This window comes from Rhinatrema bivittatum, chromosome 1 (assembly GCF_901001135.1).
Source record: "Rhinatrema bivittatum chromosome 1, aRhiBiv1.1, whole genome shotgun sequence".
In the NCBI taxonomy this organism is placed as follows: Eukaryota; Metazoa; Chordata; class Amphibia; order Gymnophiona; family Rhinatrematidae; genus Rhinatrema; species Rhinatrema bivittatum.
In genome coordinates, this window is record NC_042615.1 from 651,685,325 (window position 1) to 651,709,005 (window position 23,681).

A 23,681-nucleotide genomic window follows, 5' to 3' on the forward strand; every position below is an offset into this window, starting at 1 on the left:
GACTTTGAAGATTGTGTTCCCAGTGGCTATATGTTCTGTGCATTGGATTTCTGAGCTACAGGCCTTGTCTTGCCGGGATCTGTTCTTTCGGGTGACTCCGGGGTATTACAGTTCCTACTATTCCATCCTTCTTGCCCAAGGTATTCTCAGACTTTCTTTTGAAGCAGTCCATCTCCTTATCATCCCTAGATAAGGTAAGGGATGTGGAGGAGTTTTGCCTTTGCGCTCCTTGGATGTTAAGCATTTTGTTGTGCGGTATCTGGAGGTCTCTGAGTCTTTTTGAAAGACGGATCGCCTGTTGTTCTCCATGGCGGGAGTAAGCAGGGCACTCCGGCTTTGTGGGTTGCCATAGCTCATTGGATTAAGGAGGTGGTCAGTGTTATGTATGTGGATGCTGGAAAGCCATTGCCTACTTAGGTTAGGGCTTGTTCCACTAGGGCTCAGGCAGTGTCAAGGACGGAAGTTAGTCTGTTGTCTCCTGTCAATATCTACGATGTGGTTCTCTTTACACACTTTTTCCAGGTTTTATTGTCTGGATGTGCAGGCCCAGGAGGATGCAGCCTTTGCATGTACGGTGTTGACTGGACTGCAGGCAGCCTCCCACCCTGTTGGGGAGTAGCTTTGTCACATCCCACTGGTCCTGAGTCCATCTGTCTACATGCTAGGGAATGGAGAAATTACTTACATGATAATTTTGTTTTCCTTAGTGTAGACAGATGGACTCAGCTTCCCACCTTCGGCTGCCACATGAGTGTGTCAATAGTCGTCCTGTGGGGCCCTGGGTCTCAAGGGATTACAGATTGTGTTCATCCAGTCCTTAGCTTGGGGTACCTAGAATATTATGTGAGTTCAGTGTTTATGGTTGGTTGAGTACAGTTCTGTTTTTAATCAAGTTTTTAAACAAGTTTTCTGCTAGTCTGTCCACAGTTGCTTTTGAAGAGAATACTGGCAGGCTGGGGTCACTGTAGGGTTATATATACTGTGACAGCTTGCTCCATCTCCATCTGCTAGCAGGGGAGCATAAACCACTGGTCCTGAGTCCAACTTTCTACACTAAGGAAAATGAAATTATTAGGTAAGTAATTTCTCCATTACAATTAAAATCCCTAATCTTATAAATAGGAAAAAGAACAAACCAATAACTGGAAAAACTATTAGCACCTCTGAAATAAAACAGTGGAATTGAAAGTTAAAAATCATTAGGTTCTAAAAACCTGTTGCACATTTAATAAAAAGGCTTTCACATCCAAAAGATAGAAAATCTATTTTTTATAGTATTTGTTTCCTAGATTTTAATGTTTAGCATGTGTATGTCTGTTTTCAAATAAAACTTTCTGATAAGGGCCACCTGTTAATACTATGAATCTAAACTGTTTAGTGAAACTGGCTAGTTGGTGCTTTTGGTGAGCCTGCTTATTGATGACTTGCATTGGAGAAACAAGGGAGGTGGGTAGGGGTGAAGGTGTGGCTGGTGCATTAATGCTAATCATTTGATCTTCTGAGAATTCTCATACTGTTCTGTTTAAACAAGTAAAACACTTTATTTGCTGTTTATGCTTCACATTAATTTATTGATTTGTAACTTTCAGGAATTGGAAATTATGCACTGGCTCAGCATGCTTTTATCAAGTCAATCCAGTGTGAACAAAATGTAAGTATGCATCTGTCTATTCTCAGTGAGCATTCCAAAATAATGATTTGTTTGATAAGTCATGAAATAGCTCTACTTAATTGTCTCTATTCATTCCAGAACGTTGTAGGTTGGACTAATCTAGGAGTATTGTATCTGGCAAATGAAAACATTGAGGTAAATTTTACTTTTTTCTTGAAGACAAACTACATTATAAGTTGCTTCCAGGAAAAGTATGTATCTACGGTTTGAGTTTCATGTTTGAAAGAAAGTCAATATAGAGGTAAAGGTTACAACACTATTAAAAAAAAAATTCTGATATTAATTTCATATTTTATGTATAATTTATATTTGAGGGTAATTTTCAAAGCCATTTATGCGCATAAAACATCAGTTTATGCGTGTCCATGGCTTGTTATAAAATTGCCTGGCATTTGTATGCATAAAAGTGTATGTGAAATCCGGTTTCATGTGTATTTTAATGCTCATAAGAGGTGTTCTGGGGAGGTGTGGGGTTTGGATTTACTCACATAATTTATGCACATATTTAAAAAAACAAAACAAAAAAAAAACAAGTTACGCCTTGCAGAGAGCAAGTGTAACTTTGAGTCAGTTTGTATGTCTTATTTTGTATACTGTTGAAAGCGAACTTGTGTATAAATTCACTATGAAAATTGGTATAATTTGTGCGTAGCCACTGCATAAGTTACCTGGGATATTACAAAATTGCCCTCATTGTGTGTAACAAAATGCTAAAATGCTGCATAGAGTGATGAAATTTAAACTTACCTATTAATTTCCTTTCCTTTAGTCCTGCCATATGAGTAGTAGGGTGTGTCCCCCTTCCAGCAAATAGAGAAATAAAGGACAAAACTGACTTCACTTCCCTTATGTGGGTGTGGTGCAGCCTACAGCTCTTCAGTTTCCTATGTCAAAGCTAAGACAACCAAAGGCAATTGTTTAGTTTTGGTTTCCCAAATTGCCTCCAAATCCAAATCTGATACAGCTAAAAAAAAAAAAACTTCACCCCCTGGTCATGAACTCAAGAATAAAATAATCTCTATACCAAACACATGATTAGACCAACTACCTTCAGATTGGCAACAGTTGCTTGCTGTTAGTTTTCTGAACTTGTGTGACTAAGAGTCCTAAATCACTGTAGTTTCCATGTGCGGGTTCAGGACTAAAGGAAAATAAATTATCAGGTAAATTTAAATTTCAGCACCTTAATCATCTGTACCTGACCAATCCAGACAAGTTTAGATGTACTCAAGCTCCACCTAGGCCAAGAAGGAGGAAGCCACAATAGCTCTTAATGACTCCGGAGTCATGCTGTAGTGCTTAGAATAGGGATAGAATGTAGATAAGGGCATTCCCCTGCCATTATCCTCTGAAAAAAATATTCTGACTGTACAAAGATTCCTGTACTTTTGCCAAGCAGCTACACTAGCCCTTTGGAACCTGCAAACTGTTGCTGGAGTGGACTGAAGTTTCATTTCTTCTTTAACAGTGACACACAAACTAAAGACCTAAACCAATGACTGAGAAATGGCTTTTCTACACTGACCTACATTGCCTGACTTTCTCACTGGCATAATTGAGAAAATCTGATTCTGACAAAAGTGAAACACTGCCCTCAGAAGAGGGAAATGTTGGGCGTATGTATACCATTTCCTTTAAAAAATTACCAAAGGCTATAAAGAAGGCTGATTTGCATAATAAGTCTCGACACTACCCTACATGGCTTGAGAAGAAGGGAGGCCACATCCCTTCAATACCAAGCTCAGGGTCTAAGTCAAGGAGACCTCTTCCAAATGGATGATTTGCATACTTGACTCCCCAGAAGCTTAGCGAGAGAGCATCCATGACTGTGTCCCTTGTTACCAGCCAGAGCTAATCTCTGTCTTCTGTGAGACTTGTAGGTTATGTCTTCATAAAATCACTTGGCAGAAGGTCAAGATTAAAAGAATGGATCCCTCAAAGTGAGAAGCATTGTTTTCCCTATAAACTGAACTTTCAGAGACTCCAAACTCTAATAGAGGTCTGGCTATGTGTCCCCTTTTGTGCAACTGAAGACTGTAATCTCCGTCACTAAGTATCCTATATAACCTGGTTATCTTAACAACTTAGGTTGTAAACAAGAACAATAGGGATCTTCCAGGAACCAATCCTCTGGTAGAAAAGATGGAGCACCCCTTTGTGCACCCTTCTTAGAAACATAGAAATGATGGCAGAAACGGACCAAATAATCCACCCTGTCTGCTCAGCAAGCTTATGCCAGCATCTGTTTCACTGTACAGGTTACCCTCATGCTTATCAGTTTCCTAGACCGTAAAAGTCAGGGCCCTCGGATGCTGACTGAATCCAATTTTCCCTAACCCCTGCCATTGAAGCAGAGAGCAATGATGGAGCTGCATCAAAAGTATCAGGCTTAATGATTAAGGGTAGTAAAAGCCGCATTCACAAGTTACCCCCATGTTTATTTGTTCCCCAAACTGTAAAAGTCTGGGCCCTCATTGGTTGCTGTTGGAATCCAATTCTCCTTTTCCCACTGCCGTTGAAGCAGAGAGCAATGATGGATTTGCATTAAGCCTTGATTCTGTTATTTCTTAAGGGTAACAACTGTCACACCAGCAAGTTACCCCCGGTTACCCCCATGCACTCTTTTCTTTAATTCCATCCTCTAGCCTTTAGGGATCCACAGTGTTTATCCCATGTCCCTTTAAATTCCTTCACTGTTTTTGTCTTCACCACCTTCTCCAGAAGGGCATTCCAGGCATTTATCACTGCCTCCATGAAGAAATATTTCCTGACATTGGTTCTGAGTCATCTTCCATTTTCATGACCTCTAGTGCTATTGATTTCTTTCCAGCGGAAAAGGTTTCATGATTGTGCATCATTAAAACCTTTCAGATATCTGAAGGTCTGTATCCTGACTCACCTGCACCTCCCCTACATATTCATATTCTTCAGTCTCTCCTCATAAGTCTTCCAAAGCTGACCCCTCACCAATTTGGCTGCTCTTTTTTGGATCGCCTCTATCCTGTCTTTATCCTTTTTTGAGATATGGGCACCAGTACTGAATGCAGTACTCCTTCACCAAGGACCTGTACAAGGATGTTATCACTTTTTTTTTTTCTTACAGGTTATTTGTCTCTCTGTGCAGCCCAGCATTCTTCTGATAAATTCAGCGTCCATTCTTATTGCTGATTGATCCCTTTACTGTCGCATGTCAGTGAAAGGACCAATCACCTTTCAGGACAGCCTTCTGACATGCGACAATAAAGGGACCAATCAGCAATAAGTAAAGGAGTGAATAAATTAATATTAAGTGCCCGGCACTTAAATATTGATTTATACACTCCTTCTGGTGCCGGTAATCAGGTTCGGCGAAGGTCGCTGAATTTATCATTTTCCTAACCCCTGCATGTACGCTGGTTAGGAAAACGGGACGCTGATAAATTCTTTTCCAGCTGAATTAGCCATGCTGCCTGGATACGTCCTCCGTGCCACTAGGTGGCAGAACTCTCCAAGATCACCCAAAGTCTATATTCCCTTGCCTCCTCGAGGCTCCTCAGTCCATTTTTTTTCACGCGACTAACTGCACACAGAGCTCTTCTCTCCTGTGAGGAAAAAGATTTGTGAGAAAAAAAAAATACAGTGAAAGTTTAAAAATTGGCAGAATACCACAGGGATCACCTCCAACTTATTATGCCTTGTCCGGGCTTTAAGTTTTGCGATTGTGGAAAAATGTCTGTAACTGACAGACATCGATTTTGCTAACACTGCCTGGGTCCCAGACATGACCAAGTGAACTGCAGGGCCTGCGGACGCATGTCACCATGGGGTGCAGCGTCAAAGAGCAGCACTCATCGCCCAACTGAGAGACAATTCATCGGGTTTTATGCCCCCTCTGAAGCTTCAGCTAAGTCGTCCCCGGGACCGAAGATGACACCAAAGGCCCAATCCCATCGAAGGACTCTTCTATGGACCCTCTAGGTCCAAAACAACCGGAAAAACCGCGAGTCCCTTCGAAGAGTGCTGGAGATGTGCCGCGGAAGCAAACTGAGTCGAAAGCATTGGAACATCGAAGCGTCGACACATCTACGGTGCACAGACGCATCGAAGAAAAACAGACGCTCCGCATTGGCTGAGCGTCGACGCAAAGCCAACTTACAAGTAGGTCTTCCTTTCCAGCAACCGGCTCCTCACAAAATGTCTGGCGGTAGTGGTGGCACACCTCCGTCGACAGGGGGTTCAGATATTTCCTTATCTCGATGATTGGCTGCTAGTGGCCCCAATCCTTCTCTCCTGCAGGACAATCTAATTTGCACGGTCAAGTGCCTGGACAATCTGGGACTTTTAATAAACTACAAAAAGTTGAACTTGCAACCTACCCAAACGTTGCAATTCATCGAGGCTTATATAGACACCATTCAAGCCAGAGCTTTCCTGTCACAACCTCAAGCTCTGACTACACTAGCCCACCATCTATTAGACCTCACGACAGCTTCAGCGCGTCAAATCCTAACCATACTGGGTCATATGGCAGCGTGTACTTATGTTGTTCCACACTCATGACTATATATCCATCGCCTACAATGGGGCCTAAAGAATAAATGGTCTCAATTCCTAAACCCACTGTCTGCTGCATTGACTCTGACAACCAGCATGAAAATAGACCTTCGCTGGTGAATAACCCCACCAGCATTGACAGAGGTCTCACCGCTAAGACCCCCATCGCAAATATCTGCAATTCGTGGTGGGTCACAGTGACTATCAATACAAGGTACAACCATTTGGCGTAGCCTCGGCACCTTGAGTCTTTACAAAGTGCCTGGCTGTTGTGGATGCGCAGTTACACAGCAGAGGCGTATACGTTTTTCCATACCTGGCTCATAAAAAGCCAGTCAAAACAAGGAGCCCTCGACTCTCTCGGTCTCACCATAAGGCTGCTGAACTCATTGGGATTTCTAATCAATTACTCCAAATACCAGTTGACACCGTCTCATCTTCTCTCCTTTATAGGAGCAGACCTAGACACAACACTGTCCAGAGCATTCTTACCCAATGACCGTGCGATTACGCTGTCCAATCTTGCCCGCTTTATCCACCGTCGGAATAGAGCCTCAGCTGGCCAGCTACTCAGGTTGCTCGGCCATATGGCATCAACAGTCCATGTCACCCCTATGGCACGCCTTGACATGAGAGTGACCCAGTGGACTCTAAAATCCCAGTGGCGACAAGCTACTCAACCGCTGTCGTCCCTGGTACACATAACCAGCCAGCTTCGTCTGTCCCTTGCCTGGTGGACACACAAAGCCAGCTTACAAGTAGGTCTTCCTTTCCAGCAACTGGCTCCTCAGGTGGCCTTAACTACAGATGCCTCCAACCTAGGTTGGGGAGTCCAGGTCCAAGGCCTTCAAACTCAAGGGACATGGACAACAGCCGAAGCGACCCATCAAATCAATTTTCTGGAGCTTCGGGCGATGCGGTATTCCCTTTATGCATTCCAGGATTGCCTCTCCAACAAAGTTGTCCTGATTCAAACAGACAACCAAGTTGCAATGTGGTACCCGAACAAATGGGGGGTACGGGCTCTTATCTGCTCTGCCAGGAGGCGGCGCAGATCTGAGCCTGGGCCCTGTCGTATTCCATACTTCTGCGAGCCACTTATCTAGCAGGCACACAGAATGCACTGGCGGACCACCTCAGCCGATGTTTCCAGTCCCACGATAGTCTCTGGATTCCTCTGTCGCGAGCAGAATCTTCCACCGGTGGTGTCAGCCGACCATCGACCTCTTTGCGTCCAGTCTGAACCACAAAGTGGAATGCTTCTGCTCTCTGTACAGGGACCAGCAAACACCAGCCATGGATTGCCTTCGCCCACCCCTGCAACCAAAGGCCTGCTTTATGCGTATCCTCTGATTCCGCTAACAAGCAAGACTCTCATGAAGCTACAACAGGACCGGGCCTAATGATTCTCATAGCCCCATATTGGCCACGCCAAATTTGGTTTCCCATACTTCTCGACTTTTCTGTCCAGGATCCCATTCGCCTGGGCACGTCGCCCAGCCTCATAACACAGGATCACTGCAAGTTACGCCACCTGAACCTCCAGGCCCTGTCTCTGACGGCCTGGATGTTGAAAGGTTGATACTATAACCACTCAATCTTTCAAGTGTCGTTTCTCAAGTCCTAGTAGCTTCACGGAAGCCTTCCACACGGAAATCCTATCGCTCTAAATGGAAGAGATTTACCTTGTGGTGCACACAGAAGGGCTTGGATCCCTTTTCTTGCCCCACATCGAGTCTGTTAGACTATCTCTGGCACCTCTCAGAATCTAGTCTCCAGACATCATCTATCCGAGTGCACCTTAGTGCCATTTCTGCTTACTATCAGGGAATAGGGGATGCCCCGATAACGGCTCAACCCCTGGTGAGTCTCTTCATGAGAGGCTTATTATAGCTTAAGCCTCCTCTATTGCCACCGATCGTGGCATGGGACCTCAGTGTTGTCCTTGCCCGGCTCATGCACATTCCTTTTGAGCCCTTGCACTCCTGCGAACTCAGATACCTTACTTGGAAAGTACTTTTCCTAGTAGCCATCACGTCTGCTCTCAGGGTAAGTGAGTTACAGGCCTTTGTGACCTACTCACCCTACACAAGGTTCCTCCATGACTGGGTGGTTCTTCGCACTCACCCTAAATTTCTTCCTAAGGTGGTAACTGATTTTCATTTAAATCAGTCCATAGTCTTGCCCACTTTCTTCCCAAGGTTTCACGCTCACCCGAGTGAGCGAGCTCTGCACACCTTGGACTACCATCCTGCTTGTCCTGGGAGAAAGCAGAATTGCTTACCTGTAACAGGTGTTCTCCCAGGACAGCAGGATGTTAATCCTCACGAAATCGCCCGCCATCCTGCGAAGTTGGGTTCGCTTACGTTTTATTATTTTATTTTTCGCTTGTACTTTTGCTACAAACGAGACTGAAGGGGGACCCCTGATGGCTACAGGATTGGTGGCATGCTGGGCATGCTCAGTGTGCCAGTCAAAGTTCTAGAAACTTTGACAAAAGTGTTCCGTGACAGGGCTCCATCTGATTTATGTCACCCATATGTGAGGACTAACATCCTGCAGTCATGGGAGAACACCTGTTACAGGTAAGCAACTGCTATCCAACTGGCATTTAATCTATTTCCAAATAATCTTGTGCAGACAGGCTGTAAGAGTATTGTGCAACAATGCAACTGCAGTAACATACATATATATACAAACAAGGAGGAACTCAAAATCAAGGAAGTTTGAGAGTCATATCTTTTTCAGTTAAGGAGAAAATAATCTACTGCAAATTTCTACCTTTACATTCACACTGCGGGCAAAGAGAATGTTAAGGCAGATTTCCTAAGCAGAAATATCCTAGACTTGGGGGAATGGGAATTGAGCTACAAGGTCTTTCTGAAAATTCAGAAATGGGGACCCCCTCAAATAAATGTAATGGCTACTCATAAAAATGTCAAAGTCAAACATTATTACAGCAGACACAAAGAGCCAAACACTCAAGGAATAGATATATTGGTACAGACATGGTCAAAGACAGAGTTAGCACATCTTCCTTCCATGGCCCCCTGATAGGTTATGTTTTAAGAAAAATCAAGAGAATGGTTTAGTACTAGTGGTGTCAGATTGGCGAAGAAGGCCTTGGTATGTAGATTAAAGTTAGACGGCCTGTTTCATTTAGCAGGAATCCTGAACCTACTATATCAAGAGCCAATATTAATGGTGAACAGAGTTCCATTTTTTCTTACAGCATAGCTCTTGAGATGAAAAAAAAGGTTAGTAAATAAAGGGTTATTCACCAAAAGTGTTAACTATGCTAGGTGCAAGGAAGAAGTCTACATCTTTAGCATATATTTGTGTATGGCATTTTTTCTGCAAAGATATCTATATTTCACCATGGCACTCTGATGTTTTAGCCTTTTTGCAATGAGGTTTGGACAGAGGTTTAGCACATAACTCCTTAAATGTGCAAACAGCTATAGCCTGTTATAAAGGAAGAGTGAAAGGCTTCTCAACTAGATGTTGCATGTTTTTTAAAAGGGAGTAAAAAAAAAAAAGACCTCCCTTTAAAGCAGTATTAGCGCAGTGTAATCTAAATTTAGTCCTAAAAGCACTGATGATATTACCATTTGAGCCCGTAAATCATGTCTCTCTCAAAGATCTCACTTTGAAGATAGGCTTTGTACTAGCTATCACATCTGCAAGAAAAATATCTGAAATTCAGGAGTTGTCATGTAGGCATCCTTATCTACAATTCAGCCAACTACTCAATAACTGTAGCACCAATACCATCCTTTCTACGAAAAGTAATCTCCTGTTTCTGTATAAATCAATCATTTCATAGCGTGTAGCCAGATGGACTCAGGACCAATGGGTATGGTATACTCCTGATAGCAGATGGGAGACTGAGTCAGATTTCAAAGCTGACGTCAGCTTACATATACCAGTGCAGGAAGCTTAGCTCTTCAGTATTTCTCCGTCTCCTAAGCAGATAGGGACACTACACACGTTAGAATAGTGTTAGAAATTTTAAAACAAAGAAGAAAGAAAACTTACCTTTACAAGACGAGCCCTGCTCTCCTGTGATGATACCTAAGGGTCCCCCCCCAGTCGAGAATTCCTGAGGTGATTTCCGAGATCCCTCAGAGGCAAGCCTCGGTCCAATAGCTGGCTCCCTGTGTTGGCTTAGCCCCCAGAGTGGCTGAGAGGCAGCGGCTGCAGAATTGAGCACGGCAGTGAAGGTAATTCCCTCTCCCCCCACAGCTGGAGACCGCCCGCCACAAGACCGGGAGCCGCCGAGACCAGGTAGGATAGAAACCTCTCTTAAAGTCTCTGGTCTCCGAGGCTCGATTTGCCGCACAGATCGTCCCTTCCGGCGTCTGTTACATCAGGTTGAGCAGCCCTGTCTGGGCTAGACCCCGATCCGGTGCGAGGGTCCATACACGTAGAGACGGGGGGGGGGGGGGGCTCGCCATCTTGTCCGCATTGTCTGCGCCATTTCCCCTCCTTGACCACCGTATTGCCCATTCAACTGAGCCGTGCGCACAACCGATTTGTGTGTTCAGCGGCGCGCACACCTGTGCCGTGCGCACAGCAACGCGCATAACTGTTCTGGGTGCGTAGGGCCCGCATAAACAGCCCGAGCGCACAAATATTGCCATGCGCACAGCGGCGCGCACATCTCAGCCAGGCGCACAAGTTGTGGCCTGCGCGCACATCTTTAGGCATTCCGTACGCACATCTTCGGCGAATCCGGAGCGCCCAACCAAGCCTCCCGGTGCACATTCCCTCGCGCACAGACGAGTTTTGAAGCTCACCATAAGCACAAACCATGGCACCGCCTGCCAAGAAGGCCAAAGGACAAGCCCTCTGCCCAGACTGCTACCTGAGAACTGCGCAACCAGAAGTGGCCTCCTCCCTATGCCAGCAGTGTGAAGAGGCTCAAGGGGAACCAAAGCAAGGTCCCTGACAGCCAGTAGAGGGATCCAGATCCACTAATGATAGTACCCCGGATTCTGTATCTTCAACTCAGCTCCTACACAGGAAAACTCCTCCGGGACCTCCACTATAACGCCCCCTGGAATCAACATGGACCCAGGGAATTTTTCCTGGGTGGAATTCTTCAAAGGGCTACAAACCTTTGTCCAAGTGCACTCAGTACAGACTGCGACCCAGTCCCAGTCGCCACCAGAAACACAAGACGTTCTAAGCACCTCTCGGGCCCATCGAGACGTGCCCTTCCTAAGCAAGAGTCTCCCTACCATCTAAATGGTTTTTGAATGTCTACCTCTATTTAATTGCAGAAGCTTTCAACCAGTTTTAATTAATGCACACTTCCATATTATATATATATAAAAAGTGTACATTTGTTTTCCATATATAAAGAAGATAGGAATCCTGTTAAATTATTCCAAAAATATGTATAATTTCATTCTTTACCTTGCAGTCTCTCATTACATTTGCTTTCAGATTTTTGGTGAGAAAATATGGGACATTTGTTCTTATAAGACACAAGTTATTCCACACTGAGTTAGACCAAGGGCCCATCAAGCCCAGTATCCTGTTTACAATAGTGGCCAATCCAAGTCATAAGTACCTGGAAAGAACCCAAACATTAAATAGATCCCATGCTACCAATGCTATTAGCTCTTTGCTATTAGCTCTTTCAGATAATATCTTAAGATGCTTCGATACAGGAACACACTACATACTGATGCTATTAGATCTCTCTGCAGCATTCGACACTGTAAATCACAGAATACTAATCAGCAGATTAAAAGAAATTGGTCTCACTAATAAAACAATAAAATGGTTTGAATCATACCTAAACAGATGTTTCCAAGTACAAATCAAAAATACACTTTCAGACAAATTCACACTGCTAACCAGTGTCCCACAGGGATCAGCCCTGTCTGCAACACTCTTTAACATTTATCTCCTCCCAGTATGTCACCTACCTACTAGCAGGACTTGGAATCATACACTACTTATACGCAGACGATATACAACTACTGTTACCCATTGTAAACACCATTGAGGAAACAATGAAATTAGCTAATATGTATCTAGAAATAATTAAACAGCTCTTAAACCAGATGGAACTGGTAATAAACATAGACAAAACTGAATTCCTACACCTTGAGCGTAAAAATACACACCATTTACAACCTACATTCACAAACAAAAATATTAAAGTCGCTGAATTAGCAATAAAAGTACGGAATCTAGGAGTAATAATGACCCCGAGCTGAACATGAAACACATCTCACTAAAAGTAAAAGAAGGATATGCAAAACTAATGATCCTAAGAAGTCTCAAACCCCTGCTAACACTAAGCAATTTTCGCACAGTCCTTCAGGCAATGATTTTCGCAAGCACAGATTACTGTAACTCCCTGCTTTTAGGTCTACCACAATCTATGATTCGGCCACTGCAAAATTCTGCCGCTAGAATTTTGACCGGAAAAAAAAAGTGACCACATAACAAGAACACTTGCCGAACTACACTGGCTTCCAATTGAACAAAGAGTACAATATAAGGCTCTATGTATAATCCATAAACTTATCCACAATGAAAAAGCAGACTGGCTTAACACCGCACTACGCGTACACGTCCCGCAAAGAAACCTGAGATCTGCAAATAAGGCACTACTAACTGTCTCCTCTATCAAATCAGCACACCTCACGCAAGTGAGGGAAAGAGTACTGTCGCTGGCTGGTACTGTACTATGGAACACCATGCCACTAGAAATAAGGCTGCAGAGAAATATGAAAATATTCAAAACCAATCTAAAAACCTGGCTCTTTAAACAAGCTTTTTATAAAGAGAAAGAGAAGGAGAAAAACAGTGAATCTATAAGGATGCACCAAGCCAGAAGTTATTTTAACCTACAAACTCAAATTCATATTAAAATCCAACCGCCTAATATAATCCTGACACAGAGGCTTAACCTACTCACATAGCTTATTATATTATATTGTTACCGTACTATGATGGCACACGATTAATTTGTAATCTATACCAATCATTTTTATTATCGTGCCTTGCTATAAACCGTTGTGATGGTCATCTGACTTAACAGTATAGAAAAGTTTTTAAATAAATAAATAAATGCCAGCAACAAGCAGTGGCTATTCCCTATTAATTTAATAGCGGTTTATGCACTTCTCCAGGAACTTATCCAAACCTTCTGTTTTTAAACCTAGCTACACTAACTGCCTTGACCACATTTTCTAGCAATGAATTCCAGAGCTTAGTTGTGCGTTGTGTTCCTCTGGTACTAATAGTGAGCGAGTTTCCCATGTGAAAAATTTAGTAATCTAGTTCCAGTCTTTAGCTCACCTTTCTTTTCCAGTGCATTTATTTTTATACTACAGATTGTAATCATCTTTGCATGTTGTGTAGTTTGTGAGAGGGTCACCACTTTAAAGGTTCTTTCTTTGTGGTTCTTTAGGTTAGGTTAATAAGCTATAATTCAGAGTTTTGTAAATTCTATTTCTCGACATGGGAGTTCTCAGTGTTAACTCTAGTTAATGGACATAGTGATACTAGTAGCAATTCAGTTTGAAGACCCAAGTTTTGCATTTCAAAAATACGGACATTGTCAAAATGGGGACGTACTTAGAGTAGAACTAGAAGACTGGGAGTGGTGGAACAACAGTGGGCCAGACTTATAGTAGCAATTACAAAAGCAACAAATCTATATGTTAGAAAAGTAAATAAAAGTAAGAGAAATAAGAAATCGATTGATTCTCAAAGGAGGTGGCTGACATAATAAAAGCAAAAAAAACCAGCATTCAAGAAATGTAAAGGATCCCAAACAGAGGAACACAGGGAAGAATATCTGGTGAAACTGAGGGAGATGAAGAAAGTAATCAAGAAAGCAAAACCTCAGGTGGAAGAAAGGATTGTAAAAGAGATAAGTGAGGTGACAAAACATTTTTCAGATACACCAGAGAAAAGAGAGAGGTCCGAAGAGGTATAGTGAAATTGAAAGGTGACGAGGATCAATGTGTGGAGAGAGACGAAGAAATGGTGGAAATATTAAATACTTTAGTTCGGTGTTCACTAAAGAAGACCCTGGAGAAGGATCATTGCTAGTTAACAAGACTGTGGATGGAGGTAGAGTAGAAAAAACTCCATTTACAGAAGAGAATGTATGGGGAGCTAGGAAACTGAAAGTGGATAAATCAATGGATGCCTTTGAGGTTCATCCTAGGATACTGAGAGAGCTCAGAGATATGCTGAAGGGTCCGCTGTGTGACCTGTTCAATAGATCCCTGGAAACAGGAATGGTGCCAAGTGATTGGAGAAGAGCAGTGGTGGTTCTGCTTCACAAGAGTGGGACCAGAGAGGAGGCTGGAAACTACAGGCTAGTTAGCCTCATCTCAGTGGTGGGAAAATTAATGGAGATTCTGCTGAAGGAAAGGATAGTGAACTATTTATAGTCAGGAGGATTGCTGGACTGAAGGCAACATGGATACACCAGGGGAAGGTTCTGTCAGACAAATCTGATTGATTTTTTAGAGATTTGGATCAGGGAAGAGTGCTGGATGTGATTTACTTGGATTGTAGAAAAGCTTTTGATACGGTTCCACATAGACTCATGAATAAAATGAGAAGCTTGGGAGTGAGCACCAAGGTGGTGGTGTGGATTACGAACTGGTTGATGGATAGAAGACAGCATGCAATGGTAAATGGAACCTACTCTGAAGAGAGAACTGTGTTAAGTGGAGTGCTGCAGGGGTCAGTGTTGGAACTGGATCTGTTCCATATCTTGGTGAGTGACATCGTGGAAGGGATAGAAGGTAAAGTTTGACTTTTTGCAGATGATACTGAGATCTACAACAGAGTGGGCATGCCAGAAGGAGTAGAGAGAATGAGATGTGATTTAAGGAAGCTTGAACAGTGGTCGAAGATGTAGCAGCTGGGATTCAATGCCAAGAAGTGCAGAGTTATGCATCTGGGGTGCGGTAATCCAAAAGAGCTGTATGTGATGGGGGATGAAGGGTTGATGTGCATGGAGCAAGAGAGAGACCTTGGGGTGATAGTGTCTAGCAATCTGAAGATAGCAAAGCAATGTAACAAGGAGATAGCTAAAGCCAGAAGAATACTGGACTGCATAGAGAGAGGAATAACCAGTAAGAAAAAGGAGATGACTCCTTTGTACAGGTCCTTGAGGCCTCACTTGGAGTACTGTGTTCAGTTCTGGAGACCGTATCTCAAAAGGGACAGACAGGATGGAAGTAGCCCAGAGAAAAGTGACCAAAATGGTGGGTAGTCTTCATCAAATAACTTATACGGAAAGGTTGAAGGATCTAAATATGTATACCCTGGAGGAGAGGAGGTACAGGGGAGATATGATACAGACATTCAAATACCTGAAAGGTTTTAATGATGCACAATCAATAAGAAACCTTTTCCACTGAAAGAAATCAGTAGAACTAGGCGTCACAAAATAAACTCCAGGGAAGATGACTCAGAATCAATATGAGGAAGTATTTCTTCACGGAGAAGTTGTTAGATGCCTGGAATGCCCTTTTGGAGGAGGTGGTGAAGATAAAAACAGTAAAATATTTCAAAGGGGCATGGGATAAACACTGGATCCCTAAAGGCTATGTTGCGTCCATCGATCGCAGACTGCTGCGACCGCTCTGCCTCACCTCTTTTTTTACCTTTCTCCTCCTCCATGGGTAAGATGGCTGCCTCCGGTGCCGAGTGCCGAAACCCTCAGCGTCTCTAACACAATATAGGCATCCCCGTCTGCCATACTCCTTCCTGTGGCTTCTAGGGCGCGCGCATGCACACACTGCCTACGCTTATCTACAATTCATGGTGGGAACCTCAGGGGCGTCCCCACCGCATTACGTCAATACCTCTGGATATTTAAGCCTCCGCTCCTAACGAACGAGTTAGCAAGGACTTCGGTTTAGTTACTCTGACCGCTTCTAAGGTGCACGCTTGGATTCCTCGCTACCCTCCGGGGTATCTCGCTCCTGAAGAATCTCTGGGCACCCGCTTCTCCGGGCTCTCTCGCTCCCATCTACCCTTTGGGGTTTTTACTACCTAACTCTGACAACCGCTCTTCGGGGGTCTCTCTTCTCTTTTCAGGGTCATCTGTGCTCCTAGGTGCTCACTCCTCGAGGGCCTATCCAGCTCAGGGTATCTTGAACCGCGGACCTCTGGTCCCGCCTTCATCATCTACCAGGAGGATTCCTGCACTACTCTTCAGTGAGTACCTCTATGCTCCAGCTCTCAATTTCCACCCTCCAAGTTCGGCTTATCCCGCTCTGCGGAACACTACCAACCTAGTACATCCGGATGAGACCATCTACATCAGAGACTGTCTGAGCTTATTAGCACATTTCTGGACTTCTGTGCCATCCGTTCCTGTGCAAATATCATCTATCTACAGCAGTGCAATAAAGTTTTCTCTCTCAAGTATCTGCTCTCTAAGTCAGTCTAGCCTATCGCTGTGGTTCCCCATGGGGCCCCTCCCTGTGGGAGGAGTCATCACCACTCGACTAAGAGTCCACATTATGCCACAAACCCAACAGCTTGCTAACTCCATGGACTCTGCTAAGCTCGCTGGCCTAGCCCAGCGGATCACTGAGCAACAAAAGTCTCTTGAAAGCCTAGCTACTACCTTCAATCAGTTGCATGCTCAACTGAATACATCAGCAACTTCAGTGAAAGAATTGCTGTCTCTGGTGGTGACCGTTAAGACCACTGTACCTTTATCCACGCCTGCCCGCTTCACGGGTGAAGCAAAGATGTGTAGAGGGTTTGTTAACCAATGCAGTATGCATTTTTCTTTACAGCCTACCCTCTTTCCCGCAGAAGCTTCCAAGATCACTTACATCCTGTCTCTACTAGAAGGACGAGCCTTGGCATGGGCTTCACCATTATGGGAACTTGAAGATCCTATCCTGAATGACCTCCCAGGATTTCTAAAACTTTTCAAGTCTGTTTTCGACGACCCGGCTCGCCACACCATTGCTCTGCTGAATCTCCAGGAAGGTAACAAGCCGCTCACAGACAATGTGATCAAATTCAAGACTTTAGCATCTGAACTACATTGGGACACTGGATGTCTACATGCTATCTTCATGGAGGGCCTCAACTCTCGCTTAAAGGACGAATTGGTGGCTCGTGATCTGCCTGATACCCTGGAGTGTCTGATGGAATTGGCCGGGAGGATTGACCGCCGTATTCGAGACTGAACTCAAGAGGCTAAGAGTCCACGGAAGTCCGTTTCAGGGGCTAACCATCCTAAACCTGTGCCTATTGCTTTAAGACTACCGTCTGCTCCCTTAGAAGAGGAAGAGCCTATGCAACTAGGTCGAAGCCATTTAACTTCCAAGGAGAGACGTTTTCGCAAACACATGGGGTTATGCATGTACTGTGGCCAATCAGGCCACGCCGTCCAAACCTGTCCGGGAAACTGATGGGCCTAGGATCTGCAGGAGGACTTCTCCTAGGTCTCATCTCTCCTACTCCTCCACTATCTTTACTAGTCTCTCTTTTCTGCGGAGGTCTTGAATTTCAGACTCTCGCTCTCATTGACTCCGGAGCTGGAGGTAATTTTATCTTGAAACGCTTAGTAGAACATCTACGGATTCCTACCACAGCAATAGCTAAGCCATTGCTATTGTCTTTTATCCATGGGGAACCACTACCTGGAGAAGTTTCATTGAGTACCCAGGCCATTGGCCTGCGCACCGGAGCTCTACACTCTGAATCCATCTCATTCCTCGTATTGGAAAAGGCCATGCACCCTGTGGTACTTGGACTGCCTTGGCTACAAGATCATATGCCACAATTTAATTGGGCCACGTTGGAATTATACCGGTGGGGGCCTGGCTGCCATGGCCAGTGCCTCGCGGAAGTTTCACCACTCATTTGCATGCCCACTACACCATCGTTACCTGGCTTACCTCCACAATATGCCTCTTTCCAGGACATTTTCTCTAAACAAGCAGCAGATGTACTTCCACCGCATAGAAGTTTTGACTGCGCTATAAACCTGAAACCGAATTCAGAGCCTCCCAAAGGAAGAGTTTACCCTCTTTCTGTAACTGAGACTAAGGCCATGTCCGCCTACATACAAGAGAACCTTCAAAAAGGATTCATCAGACCATCCAAATCCCCTGCTGGTGCAGGCTTCTTTTTTGTAGGGAAGAAAGATGGCACCTTACGCCCCTGCATCGACTACAGGGGTCTGAATGAGATTACCTTAAGGACCAGTATCCCCTGCCCTTAATTTCTGAACTGTTTGACAGGCTCCAAGGAGCTAAGATATTCTCCAAACTGGATCTTAAAGGAGCTTACAACTTAGTGCGTATTTGCGAAGGAGACTAATGGAAGACTGCTTTTAAAACTCGTGATGCTTTTAAAACTCCTCACTTTTTGACTGTCAATTATTCATTGTTATCCAAGCCCTCTAATTCTCGGCTGCTGGTCTGGATGGCTAGTACAAGTGACCCTGTTCTGTTTGGCATTTTTGGAGAGCATTCTTGGTGAAGATTTCTCTGTAGTGTCTCTTGGACATGACATGGCCTGATTTGCTGAGACATCGTTACAGCTTATACGTGTACATCCCTAGTGTATGAACCTGTGTTCCTGATGGGGGATGGGGAGGGTGGGTAAGGGGTATGTTTATTGAAAAAGGTATAATGGCTAATCGTTATTGTCTATAGCTCATGACATTTACTGTAGGACATTTGTATTACGACTTTCTTGTTAACCATTTATGTTGGTTGCTTGTATTTGCCAATAAAAATACTTAAATACAAAAAAAAACAAAAAAAAACTCGTGATGGACACTTCGAATATCTCATCATGCCCTTCGGTTTGAGTAACGCACCTGCAGTCTTTCAAAAGATGATTAACAACATTTTACGGGACTTACTATATCAATGCGTAGTAGTATATCTCGATGATATACTGATCTTCTCTCAAGATCTACAAACTCATCAAGAGGATGTCAAGGAAGTGTTAAGACGTCTGCGTGAGTACCATCTATACGCAAACCCTGAAAAGTGCGAATTCCACAAGGAATCTGTACCCTTCCTGGGTTACATTCTTTCTAAGAATGGGTTTCAGATGGACCCCAAGAAATTAGAAAGTATCTGGGATTGGCCCCAGCCTACAGGCATGAAGGCACTGCCCCGCTTCTTGGGCTTCACTAACTACTATCGTTCCTTTATCAAAAACTACTCATCATTGACAGTCCCTCTAACTGCTATGACCAGAAAGGGAGCCAATCCCACCAACTGTTCTCCAGAAGCCATATCAGCCTTCCTGACGCTCAAAGAGGCTTTTCAAAAGAAGCCGTGCTTCCGCCATCCAGACCCACATCGCCCATTCATTGTCGACATCCACACATCAGACGTTGGCGTGGGAGTGGTTTTAAGCCAGTATAGCAAATCTCATGTGCTCCATCCCTGCTCCTTCTTCTCAAGGCGGTTCTTGCCTGCCGAAAGAAATTATGGAATCGGAGACAGAGTTACTCGCAATCAAGCTGGCCTTTGAGGAGTGGCGTCCTCGGCTGGAAGGCGCACAACACCAAATAGTAGTGTACACCGATCACAAGAATTTGGAGTAACTCAGACATGCTCAACGACTCAATTACTGTCAAGCAAGATGGTCCCTGTTTAACAGATTCGACTTCCTCTTGAAATACCATCCAGGAGAGAAGAACACTTGGGCTGATGACTTGTCGCGATCCTTCTCCCCTCAGGATGTGCCAGACGAACCCTGTTACATCATTGACCCTGTGAGATTGGTTCTTGCAGCCACTCATATGGTACCGACTGGGAAAGACGGTTGTGGCCAGAGATCAAAGGAAGAAACTGTTGAAGTGGGCACACAATTCCCGTCTGGCTGGCCATCCGGGACAGAATTGTCCCTTGGCAATGTTACAGCAGTATTACTGGTGGCCTACCATGAAAAAAGATTTACAAGCTTATGTGGGTTCCTGTGCTGTTTGCGCCAAGCAAAATCACCAGCCGGACATCCTTGGGGTTTGTTACAACCTCTACCAGCACCGGATGAGCCCTGGACACATATAGCAACCGATTTTGTGGTAGACTTGCCACTATCCAGTGGAAACACCATTTGGGTCACAGTTGACTGCTTCTCCAAAATGGCACATTTTGTAGCGTTACCAGGATTACCCTCTGCTGTGGAGTTAGCAGAACTCTTCATTAAACACATCTTCTGCCTTCATGGCATGCCTAAGCTTATTTTCTGACAGAGGAGTACAATTTACTGCTAAATTCTGGAGAGCCTTATGTCAAAATTTGATATCGCCTTGGACTTAACCTCCGCTTACCACCCTCAGTCTAATGGACAGACTGAAAGAATGAACAGAACGCTTAAACAGTTTCTGTGGTCCTACGTCAATTCTAGATAGAGCGACTGGGCTGAACCACTGCCTTGGGCAGAATTTGCTATCAACTCGCATCCTGCTACAGCTACGGTGTCTTCTCCCTTCCAAATCATCTATGGATGACAACCGCTTCCTCCTCTGCTAATTCCATTATCAGTGGCTTCTCCTGCCACGCAGGCTACTGCAGCAGAGTTATCTCAACTTTGGAAGCAAACGAAGGAGCTACTTCTCAAAGCAGGACAGAAAGCATAAAAGATCTACGATGCTCACCATCGAGAGGCGCCGCAGTTTCAGCCTGGAGACAAAGTCTGGCTGAGTACCAAGTTTTTCCATCTTAAGCTACCTTCAGCACGTTTTGTACCTCGCTATGTAGGATCCTTTCCTATCCTTCGGCGATTGGGAAATCTGATGTACAGTTTGAAACTACCTCCGTCAATGAAAATATACAATGCCTTCCATGTCTCTCTGTTAAAACCCTTGATGCTCTCTGAGTTCTCCAAAAAGACCCCAGAACCTACTAGTCTGGACACAGAGGACGATATCAAGTATGCTGTGGATGACATCTTGGATGTCCATAAAAGAAGCAAGACATGGGAATATCTCATCTCCTGGGAAGGCTATGGACCAGAAGAAAACTCATGGGAGCCTCTCGCCAACGTCATGGATAAGGACATGGTACGACAATTCCATCTTGCACACCCAAGATAACCCAAACACCAGGAAAAGGTCCTGGAGGGGGGGCCCTTTGAAGGGGGGTACTATTGCGTCTGTTGGTCACAGACGGCTGCGACCACTCTGCCTCACCTCTTTTTTTTACCTTTCTCCTCCTCCATGGGTAAGATGGCTGCCTCCAGTGCCGAGTGCCAAAACCCTTGGCGTATCCAACACAGCATGGGCATCCCCGTCCGCCAGGCTCCTTCCCGTGGCCTCCTAGGGCGCGCGCACGCCGCCTACGCTTATCTACACGTCATGGCGGGAACTTCAGAGGCGTCCCCACCACATGATGTCAAAACATCCAGGTATTTAAGCCTCTGCTCCGCTCCTAACGAACGAGTTAGCAAGAGCTTTGGTTTAGCTACTGTGACTGCTTCTAAGCTGCACGCTTGGATTCCTCGCTACCCTCCGGGGTATCTCGCTCCTGAAGAAGCTCTGAGCACCCGCTCGTCGGGGGCCTCTCACTTCCATCTACCATTCGTGGTTTCTACTACCTAACTCGGTCAACCGCTCCTTGGAGGTCTCTCTTCTCTTTTCAGGATCATCTGTGCTTCTAGGTTCTTGCTCCTCGAGGGCCTATCCAGCTCAGGGTATCCTGCACCGCGGACCTCGGGTCTCGCCTTCATCATCTAGCAGGAGGATTCCTGCACTACTCTTCAGTGAGTACCTCTATGCTCCAGCTCTCCATTTCCACCCTCCAGGTTCAGCTTATCCCGCTCTGGGGAACACTACCAACCTAGTATATCCGGGTGAGACCATCTACATCTGAGACTGTCTGAGCTTATTGGCACATTGCTCTTCTTCTGTGCCATCCGTTCCTGTGCAAATATCATCTATCTACAACAGTGCAATAAAGCTTTCTCTCTCAAGTGTCTGCTCTTTGAGTCGAGACTATCGCTGTGGTTCCCCAAGGGGCCCCTCCCTGTGGGAGGAGTCATCACCACTGCGACTAAGATTCCACATTATGCCACAAACCCAACAGGCCTAGAAGATGGGAATGAAGAAACGAGCACATGGGGGTAACTTGCCGGTATTGTGGTTACTACTCTTAATCAATAAGCCTTCATACTGTTGATGCACCTCCATCATTGTTCTATGCTTCAATGGCAAGGGGAAAAGGGGAATTAGATTCAGACAACAACCAACAAGGACACTGAAGTGTACAGTCTGGGAAAACAATAAGCATGGGAGTAGCTTGCTGATGCGGCGGTTACTACCATTAATCAATAAGGTTGATACTTTTGATACAACTCCACCATTGCTCTCTGCTTCAACAGCAAGAGGTAATGGGGAATTGGACTCAAACAGCAACCAACAAGGTCCCTGACTTTGATGGTCTGGGAAACTGATAAGTATAGGGGAGACTTGTATGGTGTAGTAGATACTACCATAAGCTTGCTGGGCAGACTGGATGGACTGTTTGGTCCTTTTCTGCCATCATTTATATGTTTCTATTACACAACCATTTTTCCAGATGCCATGTGTGACATGATGGGTTAGTTTTAAGTTCTGAGCTAAATTCCTGCAAGCCAGTTGCACAGTTTTAAAATAGTATATTTTTTTCCTAACAGTTTAATTTCCTGCAGCTCTTTCAGAAGGGAAAAAAATTGTTTAAATAAAAATTTGTACAATTAAGGACTGTGAAACTTTTATCCAGTTCTGAAATACAACCTGATCATGCAAGTCTCAATATATTTTGTACAAATATTTTCTTGCATAATCTTTTTTCTGTGAATTTTTCCCCCTTAAATTTGCATCAAATTAAATCTTTGGGAGAAAAGATGTGTAATATCAAAACTGAGCAAGCAGACTTGCTAGATTTTGCACCTCATTTGCCCAGATTTTAAATCTGGGCCAAGGACTGCTCTTTCTTACTCTGAGATAAGAGCTACTGAGAGGCCAACAATCATTTTAAAGGAGCTATAGAGTTCAGTGGCTGAGACTGGAGTGGAGGTGCACCAGCCAACCATATCAACAGCTCTGCATACAACTGGCCTGCATGGAATGGTGGCTAGAAAGAAGCCATTACTGAAGAAGAAAACATCATCAAAGCATGTCTGGAGTTTGCCAGAAAGCAATAGAATGACCAGCTAAAAAGTAGGATAAGGTTTTGTGGTCAGATGAGACAAAAATGAGCTTTTTGACCAAAATTCAAAACTCTATGGCGCAAACCTTACAATAATATGATCAAATTTGAATTCATGACTGGAAGGGGGACAGTATGTGAATCCACGGCTCTAGTGCTAAACTTTCAAAAGGGAAACTTTGATAAAATGAGAAAAATAGTTAGAAAAAAACTGAAAGGTGCAGCTACAAAGGTAAAAAGTATGCAACAGGTGTGGACATTGTTTAAAAAAAACAACCCAGAATCACAGACCTGATGTATTC

General features: G+C 44.3%; 1 protein-coding gene across 2 annotated transcripts in view; it reads left to right on the top strand.

Annotated features, from left to right (window-relative positions):
• The window catches only part of TTC37 (tetratricopeptide repeat domain 37), a 539,154-nt gene that overhangs the window by 259,098 nt on the left and 256,375 nt on the right, over nucleotides 1-23,681 (top strand). For both annotated transcript variants that reach the window (XM_029573103.1, XM_029573110.1), the window contains exons 22-23: nucleotides 1,590-1,651; nucleotides 1,751-1,807. In XM_029573103.1, the coding sequence (XP_029428963.1) occupies nucleotides 1,590-1,651; nucleotides 1,751-1,807 (119 nt within the window). The remainder of the gene's footprint in view (nucleotides 1-1,589; nucleotides 1,652-1,750; nucleotides 1,808-23,681) is intronic.